The following is a 13354-nucleotide window of genomic DNA, read 5'->3' as shown; positions in this document are numbered from 1 at the left end:
AAACTTCAAAACTATTTCACCCATTGGTGAAATATTGTGAAGCTCACGGCATTCGAAATGATGTCCCTTTTTTTACTTAACATTATTTCAGCTAGTTTATTCTGGGGGGAAAAAAAAAACACTGTCTGACCACGGACTGTATGAAAAAGCAAACATCCGGTTTACAGGCGAAAATAGACGACGCGTCTATTACAGTAGACTCCCGATTGTCCGCCGAATCGGGAGGCACAAGTGCCGCGGATAATAAAATTCGCGGATAAACCTCAAAAAGGCTAAAATGAGGAACAAATGAGGTAAAAATTGTCCTTCATCAAGCACTTAGCTGTTTTGATGCATAATACAGTGAAACCTGTGTATAACGATTCTGTCTATAACAATTAACTTGTCTATACGATATTTTTCTTGGTCCCAGCAAAATTTCAGCATAAATAATCAAACTGTCTCTAACGATAACCTGTCTACAATATTTTTTTAGGTCCCAACAGTATCGTTGTAGACAGGTTTCACTGTACTTTCTTCAAACAGTGAAAATGTATACACTACAGTAAAAATGTTTGTACTTTGTACAACAGAACGTAAATCAATAAAAAACAAGTGTATGAACGATGAAGAAAGCACGAAAAATTAATGAAACAAAAACAACTGATTTTAAATTTACAAATTTTAGACAAAGAAAAAAAACATTAGTATTAGCTTTTTTCTGCGAAAACAAATGTTCCCGATTGTTGATTGACTCGCGGAGAATCCACCCCGTGGATAATCCGCTCGCAGATAATCGAGAGTTTACTGTAGATTTTAGGGATTGCAAATGTATGATGGTCTCTAAACACGGGCGCCCTTATGGGGGGGTCAAGCCCCCCTTAGAATTTAGAACTTCATTGATTTTAGTAATTTTTTCTTTGCAAAAATGTGAAAACATTTCTTCTTCAGCCGTTAATGAATAAATTATTAAAAACGTCAAATTTTAATAACTGTAATCTGCACTGAAATCAGTTTCCATGGGAAAATATCCTGCTAAAACAGGGGTGCCCATCCTCCCCCCCCCCAAGTTCAATGGCGCAAGTCTCCCCTCCCCCCCAAATTTTTCTCAACCCTCTTTTCCTTTTTTATTTTTAGCTCTCTTTTTTATTTTATTTATTTTTTTAAAAATATTTTTTATTTATTTATTTTTATTTATTATTATTATTTTATTAGAAAAGTTCTGACTTCTAATGACATACACATACACGCACACACAAACTAAATAAATAAATGAAATAAAATATAAACAGAATAAAATAAATTCAAACAAATATTTTAAATTAAAAATAAATCAGTAAATAAATTTAAGTAAATTAACTAAAAAAAATAAGTCAATAAATAAATTTAAGTAAATTAATTTTTAAAAAATAAAAAATCCCTCCAAAAATTTTGATGGCGCAACTTGCGCCGTAATCCCCCCCCCCCCCCTGTGGGCACCCCTGTGCTAAACCATGGGGAAAATATCTGAGCCCCCCCCCTTTTAATTTTGCATATGGGCGCCTTTGTCTCTAAATGAAGCAGAGTCTCATTCAAATGAGCGGAACACGAGCATCAAATTTTTACTCCCCCCCCTCATTTTAGATAGGCTCGTCCTAACTGGACGCTTGCCAATTCCGTACAATCCGTGGTTGGAAAGTGAACATAATCCTAAGGGGAATCAGTACCCTAAATACTTTCAAAAATTCGATTTTTTGATTTTTATACATTTTGAAACTTTATTTCAATGCCTTTTTAATGATACAAACTTCTTTATCGTGCTCATATTAGAAGCAAGTTAAAGTAAGCTTTAAAAAATGTAAACCTATTTTGATAAGGTATGATTTTCCCCTTTAAATTGCAATATCTCGAAATGGTATTTTTAAAACTAAATGTTCCTTTTTCTCAAAAACTAAATTTTGTTAGGCTTTGAAATTTTTTTCAACCTATTCCATACATCTAATTGCATATACTGAAGTAAATTTTTTCTCATAATCGAAAAATACTTTTTTATAGAGCTGATTTCGTGTTGCAAAATAGCATTTTTAGAAAAAAAATACAGTGACTTACACATTAGAATTCAAGGGCGGACCCAGAAAATGTTCAAGGAGGGGGCGATTTTCACTCTTTGAAATTTTAATTTCTAAAAATTTTCGAGGAACTGTAATCGATTTCCTTTACGACATCAAAATTGTCCTATAATTGTGTTTATTTCGAAATACTCGTTGTGTTTCTTCTGAAAAATATCCAGGGTAAGCCCTTGAACCTATCTCTTAATATCATCTAAGGTCTAAATTGAGGTTTTGGAACTTCAATTTTGAAAACAATCCTGTAGAAAGTTTCGGTTCGGTTCCTCAGAGTAATAACAGATTGGCTACAATTGCGTTTTCAGGACTTCAGTTCCGGAAGAATTCCGGGAAAGATCTCCCTTTTCTATTTACACCATCGAAGATTACGTAAAATTGAAGTTTTTAGAACTTTAATATTAAAAATATATCCCGAAGAAAGTTCCTGAATATCGCTCAAGGAGGGGGCGATCGCCCCCATCACCCCTCCCTTGCATCCGTCCTTGTTAGAATTTAAAAAAAAACTAAACTTTCATTTTGTAACATTTTACTTCAGTATAGAGAAAAGAGTCTACTTAAGGTACAGAAAAAATTTCATAATTGTATCTTCAGCAGATTTTCAGAAAAAGGAACATGAACCTGTGCAAATCAACATTGACGGTATAGGGGATACTGACTCCCCTTAAAGTGGTAAGAGTTCATAATAAATTACCTCGTTTTGTAGATCTCATTTCTATGCGTTACAGACATCTGCTCGCTGAATGTTTTCAGAGCAAGGATCATAACCACTGTGTTCACCTAAACACATAGAGAGTTAGTTGAACTTTACGATTCTTCTATGAGATTTCTTATGAATGAATGTTTTTCAGAAAGTTCCACTTACCAAAATCAGTCCAGTCACGGGGACCACGAAGGACCATACGATGCCCTTCTGGACGTTTAGCCAGCAGCTAGAGCAGAAAGCATACACAATTTAGAAAGAAGTGTCGTTATTAAAAGTTTCAAACTCGTTAAACTAGTAATTCGCAACTCCAGAGCTCGAATACGCTACCTTACGGTGATTAACAATACTACCGAAAAAGGTAAAACATTCCATTCCACGTGTTTTCTTTGGGGTAAATTACAGGCTTCAGACAGTTTATTGTGTAATATAATCTCAGAAGAATAGAAAAGAAAGCTTTCCACAAACACGGTGAAAAATTACTGTCATTCCAAGTTCTAAGTTACGGCATTTGTTTGTTTTACCTTTTTCATCCGCCATTAAACTGGCTGCAGCGCCCCCTATAGTTTATTGGAGTTGCGAATCATTGTCATTATTGGTGCTATAACCTTTAATCTTTTACAGGCTGTTGCAACTAAAACCAAAGCCCTGACTTCCTTTAAATTTTTCCTTTAACTATTTCTCAACCTCTTTAAGTCCTCTTTGATTTGATGTCTCTAGCTAGTTATGGGTCTTTTTCTTTGCACTGTCTTGATCTTTATCTTCATCTTTACTAATAATAAAGCTGTCAAAGTCTGTCTCTGGATGTCTGGATATCTGTTATACGCATAGCGCTTAGACCGTTCGGCCGATTTTCATGAAATTTGGCACAAAATTAGTGTGTAGCATGGAGGTGTACACCTCGAAGCGATTTTTCGAAAATTCGATTTGTTCTTTTTCTATGATTTTATTTTTACCACCATTGGTGGCTTTAATTCCTCTGCACCGAACGAATTATCATAACATGGACGAGTAAATTATCATAACGTGGACGAGCAAATTTACATAGCATATTGGCGAGAAATTCATCATCCATTATTTGTAAGTATACTGGCGAACCAAATGATCTTTTAATTTTCCACTAAGAGCAAAGCCGTGCGGATACCGCCAGTTACAAATAAAGATCCAATTTTCAATATTTCGGTCAATCTCTGAACCTTTAAGAGCATGCACCATTGTTGCTAAGTCAGTTAAAATTATTTTGATCAGCAATTTAAAATTTATGTCTTATGTAACCACTAGCGGTACCCGCACGGCTTTGCCCGTAGTAGAATATTCAAAGGTCATTTGGTTCGCCAGCATAATCACAGTTAATATATATGCGTTATTTTATTTTTTCCAGATAGTCTTCATATTTTTCGCAGGTTTGAAAACTTAGCATGTAGCTTTAAAGAAACTCAGCAGAAGCCTTAGATATATTATGAAAGAAGAAGGAAGTTCTTCTTCCTTGCTTAAAATGCAAAATGACACATATTTTTAAAATGAAACTCTGTAGAAAGAACGTTGTAATAGAAATATTTACTGAACATAATTGCATAAAAACAAAATAAATAAGTAATTAATTTGAATTTTGACGTCTGGAATTCAAATTATGTTTTTCTCAATCACGAGTGTGTGCGTCTGTAGGCATGTGTGTTTGTGTCTGTGTGCAGGTATGAGTGTGTGGGTAGTTGTGTGTATGTGTTTGTGTATGTGTGTTATATGTTTGTGTATTATGTGTTTGTGTATGTGTGTTATGTGTTTGTGTATGTGTGTTATGTGTTTGTGCGTGTGCAGTTGTGTATGTATGCGCGTGTGTGTAGGACGTGGATGCCACCTGGAGACAGCTTTCGCTATAGGAGCAGCATCGTGAGGATCCGGTCGACGGTGAGGGTGCGGAGGGTGGCGGGGGGAAAAATCAAAAGACGCCAAAAACAGTCAAATGAGAACAATAAGCAAACGTGATTGCTCAATAAAAGCAGACGACTTTTTCTTAACAGTTAAACTATTTGAATTTAAACTTTTTTCAATAAAAGAAAATAATGTTGATGGCAGAAAATAACTACGTTTTTAAAAATGTTTAAAAAAAAAAAAGTAATGAAACAACTAAAGCGAGTAAAAGACGTAATCATGGTAACATACGAAAGTTTCTTTCCGTTTCGAAAAAAATTTCTATTTATCTTTAATTTTTGATTTTATTCTCGTGCTTAATCATTTAGAATCGTTTGGCTACCTGAAGGTTAGCCTTGGACAGATTTTCTTTAAACGATTCCTACAGCTCTCCTAATGCTCGTAGAAAATTCAAACAAACTATTTTAATGCAGAAAAATTCCAAGCTTTCAAATGACCCAAGACTCAAAAATGTGAATGCAATATTTATTCTCCATATTATCAAACTGATGTGAAAAAATGGATGTAAAATTGGAATAAAAGAACAAAATCAAATATTTGAAAAATCGCTTCGAGGTGCACACCCCTATGCTACAACTAATTTTGTACCAAATTTCAGGGAAATGGCCAAACGGTCTAGGCGTTGCGCGCGTCACAGAGAACCAGACATCCTGACAAACTTTCAGCTTTCTTATTAGTTACTAGTGGTACCTGCACGGCTTTGCCCGTAATAGAAAAATTAAAAGGTCTTTTGGTTCGCTTGTATATTTGCAAATAATGTATGGTGAATTTTCTCGCCAATTGGCTTGTACCCATGTTACGGTTTCCACGCTATGATAATTTCGTATCTCGCCAGTTGGCTTGTGCCCATGTTACGGTTCCACGTTATGATAATTTCGTGCTTTACTCGTCCATCTTATGATATTTTTGTTCTTAAAATTGGAATAGAAAAAGAACCACGTCGAATTTTCAAAAAATCGCTTCGAGGTGCACACCCCCATGCTATAAACTAACTTTGTGCCAAATTTTATGAAAATCGGCCGAACGGTCTAGGCGCTATGCGCGTCACAGAGATCCAGACATCCTCCGGACAGAGAGACTTTCAGCTTTATTATTAGTAAAGAAGATTTTTAATAATTTACTTAACTCTTAAGAAATATGTTTACTCCTACGTACAATATTACACTAGATAATAACAAGTCCATTAACGTGGTTCAGTTAATTGTAAATTACACAGAGCTTTTTCTAATACTTCATCAAGTTTGAAGGAAAAAAAAAACTTCTTTGCAGAGTTTTATTAAGAGACTTTCAAATACAAACTTTTAAACGTACAAATAAAAATGAAAAAAATGTATGAACAAACAGCAATTCATTCGAAAATGATTTTTCAATTGCTTCTTTCCCCATTTTCTACGACGCCAAATATTCATTTAAAATAAAAATCACGAAAATATGCTAATGTTTTGATGCGTATTTCCGATTTTTTAATGCGTTCTTTGGTGTTTAAACTCTCCTCTTTTAATACTTTATATTATACTATTATGCACAAGAAATCATCAAAATGTATTTGATGAGTCAACATTATGCAGTCAAACAAGCTTTTTGCATAGATAACGTTGATATTTTGACTCCTATATATTCGTATGCAAGTTGTTTTGCAATTTCTTATGAATAACAGAATTTTTCATGTTTAGCTTTTCAAGTAGATAAACAATTATTGTTTCGTCACCGTGTTTTTTTTTTTTTTTGTGAAATACATGACGTATCTTGTTGGATAAATATGCATAATCGCCGAATAAACACGATGACTAATACTTTGAATGTTAAAAAAATAATAATAATTGAAATTTTTTTAAAAAAGTTCTTGAAAAGTTAAAAAAAACAAAGATAAGAAAAGTTTAAAAAAAGTTTTTAAAAAATGTAAAAAGGAAAAAAAAGTTTAAAAATATTACTTTTATCTCCTAAAAATGTGCTTAAATTATTTTGCTAGAGTCTAAATGTCGTTAGGTTGTTTAAAATCTTAAAACAATGAGCTCCATCTGGTTCTATTCCATAAATTTTGTACGACATGAATTGCTATTTTAAAATAATAAGAGTAAAAGTAATACAGTGCAGAACCTTTTATCCGGGAACCAAAAAACCGGGAAACCAGAAAACCGGCAACTTTTTCCCGATTTTCCCGCCATTTTTTAAAAATAAGCATTTTTGGTAATTGTTGAAAAATTAACCCTTTTATTTTTGAAATACCTAAAAGAATGAGCGATTTCTTAATAAACACCATATTACTCACGTATAACTCGGAAAAATGTTTGCAAACACCAACTTCAAATGGTTATCCTTTATGCGGATCAAAATTTCCGAAATATTTTCCTGATAAAAAACTACATTCGTATGTCTGAAATTTTCGTCTTTTATTTTAAGTGATAGCTAAGGAAATGAATATTGTCGCATTCTAATGCAGTATTTTATTGAATTAAACGCGTTTAGCGTAAGTGACGTCGCGAAAGTGCGGGAAACGCCGAAAATCTGATTCGCGAATTTTCCGGATAGTTGATCGTGAATTTTAGAAATCTATTAAACGCAAGACTATTAAGGCTGCAAGAACTCATAAATCAAATTTATGTTGATATTAACGAATTACAAAAGCATACATTATCAATAACTACCGTAATCGCAAACACAAAACCTTTACAGAAAATTTTAAAAAGAAAAAAACACGATCATGAAAGCGAATTCTTTTTTACACCATAGTAGAAAAATCGCACATTTAGGTTCGAAAACTTATTTTTTGCCCTTCCCTTCATTTTCTTTCGTTTTAAAACATCGAAAAGCGGTGGATTTTTTTTTCTTCCCCAAACAGAATGTGAGGGTCTCAGGTATTATGAATAACTTAAGTTTTTTGGTGTTTAAATTATTCTCTCACCTTTAGTTTTTAATATTTCGATATTTATAAGCATTTCTGAACTGTTTTCTTCTTATTTTAATATGCATAACTATTTATTATAGTAATTTAAGTTTCACAAACAATCGGCCAATAGCGTTTTTTAGAGATCCAGAAAACCGGAAAATTCAGATATCCGGGATAGCGATGGTCCCGAACTTCCCGGATAATTGGTTCTCTACTGTAATAAAGAATTACAATATATTACGGAAAGGAATCTGTTTGTGTAGAACAGTGGTCGGAAACTTATGACTCATTGGAATAATTTTATTGACCCAGTAAACAATGGGGTCTCTTTCAAAATTTTAAAAGTATTTTTTTCTGAAAGTACAAGCGTCCCTCTTATACCACGGTTAATTCGTTCCGTGTATTCTTACTTATTTTTAATACTAATTATATATGTGTATAAGAAAAATCAGGTTAAGATGTATCGTGTTATATCGAAATCGTGTTTCGTGTTACATCAAAACCGTGTTATACGAGATTTCAAAATGATGTAAAACAAGGGATGTGTACCGTGTTATATCGAAACTGAGTTTTATAAAAACAAAGTTAAAACTTATTAGAGTTATCAACCATTAACAGAATGTATTAAACAAAATGAAATTCCATCTTTTTTAACCCCCGACACACAAAGGAAGGGGTTTATTAGTTTGACGTGTCTGTGTATCTGTGTGTCTGTCTGTGGCAATCTAGCGCCTAAACGGATGGACCGATTTTTAAAAAAAAGAAAAATGTGTTCGAAAGGAGAGTCGATCGAGAGTGTTCTTAGCTAGGTTGCATCGATGGATGACATTAGTTAACGAAGATACTAATTAAAAACCTCTAAAAGGTTTTTCGCGATTTTTGCAGTGAAAACATAGTTAAAAATTTTTAAATTTAATACCAAAATAAAGAGATTATTTTTCCGCGTCTGATAGACTGTGTTTGGAACTTCCATGTTCCATAGAATTCGAATTACAACTTTTTTTAGAGCAGATTTTAATCACGGCTAAGCCTTTATTCAGGCGATTGATCACCGAATTCGTTGTTGGCCGACAAGGAAATAAAACGCAATGATTCAAAATTTTTATCTGTTGCCAGTTTCTATTTAATCTTTATCTTTCTTTTCTTTATCTTTATTTTTCTTCTTTACTAATAATAAAGCAGAAAGTCTCTCTGTCCGGAGGATGTCTGTAGGATGTCTCTCTGGATGTCTCTCTGGATGTCTGTAGGATGTCTGTGACGCACATAGCGCCTAAACCGTTCGGCCGATTTTCATGAAATTTGGCACAAAGTTAGTATGTAGCATGGGGGTGTGCACCTCGAAGCGATTTTTCGAAAATTCGATGTGGTTCTTTTTTTATTCCAATTTTAAGAAAAAAAAACTATCATAAATTACGAAATTATCGTAACGTGGAACCGTAACATGGGCACAAGCCAATTGGCGAGATACGAAATTATCATAACGTGGAACTGTAACGTCGGTACAAGTCAATTGGCGAGAAAATTCACCATACATTATTTGTAAATATACAAGCGAACCAAAAGACCTTTAATTTTTGTATTACGGGCGAAGCCGTGCGGGTACCACTAGTTACGAATAATAAAGCTGAAAGTCTGCCCGGAGGATGTCTGTGACGCGCATAGCGCCTAGACCGTTCTGCCGATTTTCATGAAATTTGGCACGAAGTTAGTTTGTAGCGTGGGGGTGTGCATCTCGAAGCGATTTTTCGAAAATTCGATGTGGTTCTTTTTCTATTCCAATTTTAAGAACAAAAATATCATAAGATGGACGAGTAAATTACGAAATTATCATAACGTGGAACCGTAACATGGGCACAAGCCAGTTGGCGAGATACGAAATTATAATAACGTGTAACCGTAACATGGGTACAAGCCAGATGGCGAGAAAATTCACCATACATTATTTGTAAATACAGGCGAATCAAAAGACCTTTTAATTTTTCTATTACGGGCGAAGCCTTGCAGGTACCACTAGTAGCAAATAAAATGCTTGACATTGATTTTTAATAATATAAGGCTTTTAAAATTATTTTCAATTTTCCCTCTCGATTCTACAGTTGCGACTCAGCCTGGGGTTTTTAAAATTTTTAACTTTATCGTTGCTTGTTAAGCATGCTCTTTCAGAAAAAAATAATTCTAAAATTTCGGAAACGACCCCATTAAAATTACACTTGACAAGAAAAGGAGGGAGGGGGGGAGGACTCATTACTATAATTTCTCGAAGTATTTCCGATTTTTATGAGAGCTACTCACAACTGCTTCGTCTCGTATCCTCTCGAATTGGCGATGGAGGACACAACCAGCCAAAGCAGCGGCAGAATCCAGCAAGCTGCGCAGTAGTCCCGAATGCGCCCTGCGTACTCCATGCCGCTGCGGAGCCTGCGCAGTAGGTAGATGCTGTAGGACACCACCCAGAAACAGGATTTCAAGAAGCAGTAGTGCAGTAGGATAGCGAGCAGTAAGCAGGTCTCCTGTAATGAGAATGAGTGCGACATGAGAAAGTGACGTGAAATGTGCTTATGCATGGCCCCACTTAATTCCTATAGGCCGTGACAATCGCTGAAATTCATGGAAATAAAGAGGGCGCAACTGGGAACCCCTGTTTCAATTTCGTTGCCATTGATTGGTGAATGCAGGGGTTCCCTTTGGCGCCTCTTGCGGTCAAAATGGGCGACGGTCAATCAAAAATGAGCAAACTGTGAAACGTTGCCATTGATTGGTGGATGCATGAGCTGCATTGAAACGTTGCCATTGATTGGTGAATGCAGGAGTTCCCTTTGGCGCCTCTTGCGGCCAAAATGGGCGACGGCCAATCAAAAATAAGCAAACTGTGAAACGTTGACGTTGATTGGTGGATACATGAGCTGCATCGGTTTAACCATGGCCCCACTAGATAGCGCTGACGCTTAACGGGCCTTGCAGATTTCTGACTTTTTTGTATTGAACCGGTTCAACTACTACCCACTCATGCATCCACCAATAAATGTCAAGGTTTCAAAGTTTGCCTATTTTTGATTGGACGTCTCCCATTTTTATCGCAAGAAGCGCTGATAGGAACCCCTGCATCCACCAATCAATGGCAATGCAATGGAAACAGGGGTTCCCAGTAGCGCCCTCTTTGTTGCCATAAGTTTTAACGATTGTCACGGCCTATAAAATTTAAGTGAGGCCATGGATTAACAAAGGAAAGTAATGAATTGCCAAGGTCCGTTAAGCGCCAGCTCCATCTATTGGGGCCATGGCTTATGATAAGCATATTTCACGTTACGGTTGCCAAATGCTCCGCAAAAATGGCGGATCCCCGCGGCTCCGCAAAAGAAGTTATTTTGCTCCGCATTTTCCGGCCGAACATTTTCAAGCTTATATTTTACTGTTATCATGTCAAACATGTAAATATGGGAAATTAAGGACGCTTATATTCAAAAATTTAAATAGTGTGGGAAGCTGTTTTATTAATTTAGAAATAATTATTTTCATACTAGAACTTAAAATGATTATTAAAACTCAAAATTTTTTTATATATGTGGTTTTAGTTATTTTTACTGATTTTTATACACAATACCGAATTGCTCCGCGAATTTTTAAGTTGCTGCTCAAAATCGCCACAGATGCTCCTCAAATTGCTCCTAAAAGGTTGGTAAAAATGGCTTATCCATTAACCAGGGGCAGATACAAAGTGAGGGTCATGGGGTCATAACCCTCTCCAATAAACCGTTGGCAATGTTATACTTCCATGAATATCATCCTAGCTGTATCCATCTGTTGGTCGACAACAGAACTGTTTTTGTTTCGTTGCCAGACAAAACCCGGCTAATTTTCCCTCCGTTTAGTGCAAACCGCATCTTTTTTTCTTTATTCGTTTTGGAATCATTCGTTTTTAAAGTTAGTACTGACTTTTGGATCAGCCGGTATATTTTTCACAATCATGAATTGTGGTGTATTCTTGTTTGGTTTCTTGTTTTTACTAATGGTTCCTAACGCAATTATAACTGAGAAAAACATGATTTGAATTTAAGACGTCAAAACTCAGAGAAATGTTACGGGTTAGATGCTGATGGATAATATGTGCTAGATGCTGTTTTTGTCCAAAATGGATTGTGTTAAGTCGAAAAGGTCAGGGATGAACGAAGTTGATTCCATAATACAGGAACCATTTGCAGAAACAAGAAATTCAACGAGTAGGACCCTATTGCAAGTCGTGGTTGCGTTAAATATTATTTGATTTCAAGTCATCGGAATTCAAATGCCATGAGTGTGTGCTGGATGCTGGTTTCGTCTAAAGAGGATTGTATAAAGTCGAGAGGTTTGGTTATAAAAGAAAGCTGATTCTGAGGTACATGGACCAGGAAGAGGAGGAGTTACCGTCGCCCAGGAGAAGCATCCGTGCGCGGAGGCCGGTGGACCTCAAAAAGGATAGGATGCCATTCAACGCTCAAGTAAAAACAATGAGAAAGTAAATCCAAAATTAAAAATTTGGAGATAACCAGTACACATGGTAGGTGAACCTCTCCTCTGTCTCTGGTACGAGTAGCCCTGGTAGTTTCTGCTATACAGCATGATGTAGAAAAAAAATTTCAATGAAAGCCTACCTAGGCTATTATCTTTAAACGCGTTTTGCTCAAAACTTGAAAATGTCCACTTACATCCCTTTGCTTCTCACTGCCTTAAAAAAAAAAAAAAAAAAAAAAAAAAAAAAAATTAGAACATGACCGTTGTTTTATTACCTAAATCTTACTATATTCTTATAATAAGTTAATAAGTTACAGTGTTTTACGTTTCCTGTAATCAACTAAAAGTTATGTACATAACATATTTACTTACAAAAAAAAAAAAAAAAATAGAACATGACCGTTGTTTTATTACCTAAATCTTACTATATTCTTATAATAAGTTAATAAGTTACAGTGTTTTACGTTTCCTGTAATCAACTAAAAGTTATGTACATAACATATTTACTTACGAAATGTTCTACTCTGTTAACTCCAAATATAAATATGGTTTGAATTGCAGTCATGCAGAGGAGTATGCTGATCAGAATAAATGATGATACTCTGTTTTCTTTCCTGAAAAATGAAACGAACTGTTAAAAAAGGAGATAATTCCAATTTATAGAATCAGTTTTACATAATACAGATGGAAAATGATTCAAAACAACGTTTTCGAGAAAATTTTATCTCCACATATTAAAAAAAGGTAACGTCAAAGAAATTGCGGGAGGATGTCTTTGGCAGGCCTGCGGCCAGGAGACCCTATAGCATCTAATGCCGTGGAATTTTGTAAAAAATTCGCAAATTCACCCCCCCCCCCAGGTACAAACCCCCGAGCCCCGGGGGTTTGCGCCTGGGGATCTATATTTTAAATTTCGAATTAGTTTTTTTGTAATTAACTTTTTAAGCAAACATTTCCCGTAAATTGCCTATTACAGGGATCAAAGATTTCCCACACTCCCTTTGCTCCACTTTTCTCAATTAATTAGAACTATAGATATCAGAGTTTCTATTTAAGCGAAAAGTCCTAGGCTCAACTCAAATCCAGCTCGGAGTTAGAGAGCAAAATATTTTTCTAGAGACCCGGCATTTGAAAACGACTTTTCAAACGTTTAAAATTGGCATTTTGCATCAAAGCGCTTTTTTTTAAAATAAATATTTTGATTATGCATAATTCTATCAAGTTCTTTTTGCCTTCGTGTGTGAGCGGGATTGTCTTCTAATCAGG

At 35.2% G+C, this 13354-nt stretch overlaps 1 protein-coding gene across 1 annotated transcript in view; it reads right to left on the bottom strand.

Annotated features, from left to right (window-relative positions):
* LOC129227047 (adhesion G protein-coupled receptor B2-like) overlaps positions 1 to 13354 on the bottom strand; it is a gene marked incomplete at its 5' end in the record, with an annotated part of 33624 nt that overhangs the window by 16829 nt on the left and 3441 nt on the right. Inside the window, 4 exon segments of the mRNA XM_054861690.1 lie at positions 2776 to 2861; positions 2947 to 3013; positions 9893 to 10110; positions 12600 to 12702. Coding sequence (XP_054717665.1) covers positions 2776 to 2861; positions 2947 to 3013; positions 9893 to 10110; positions 12600 to 12702 — 474 coding nt within the window.

The sequence above is a fragment of the Uloborus diversus genome, chromosome 1 (genome assembly GCF_026930045.1).
Source record: "Uloborus diversus isolate 005 chromosome 1, Udiv.v.3.1, whole genome shotgun sequence".
Lineage (NCBI taxonomy): Eukaryota > Metazoa > Arthropoda > Arachnida > Araneae > Uloboridae > Uloborus > Uloborus diversus.
The sequence above is the reverse complement of the archived record's forward strand: the minus strand, read 5'-3'. Positions and strand labels throughout refer to the sequence as shown.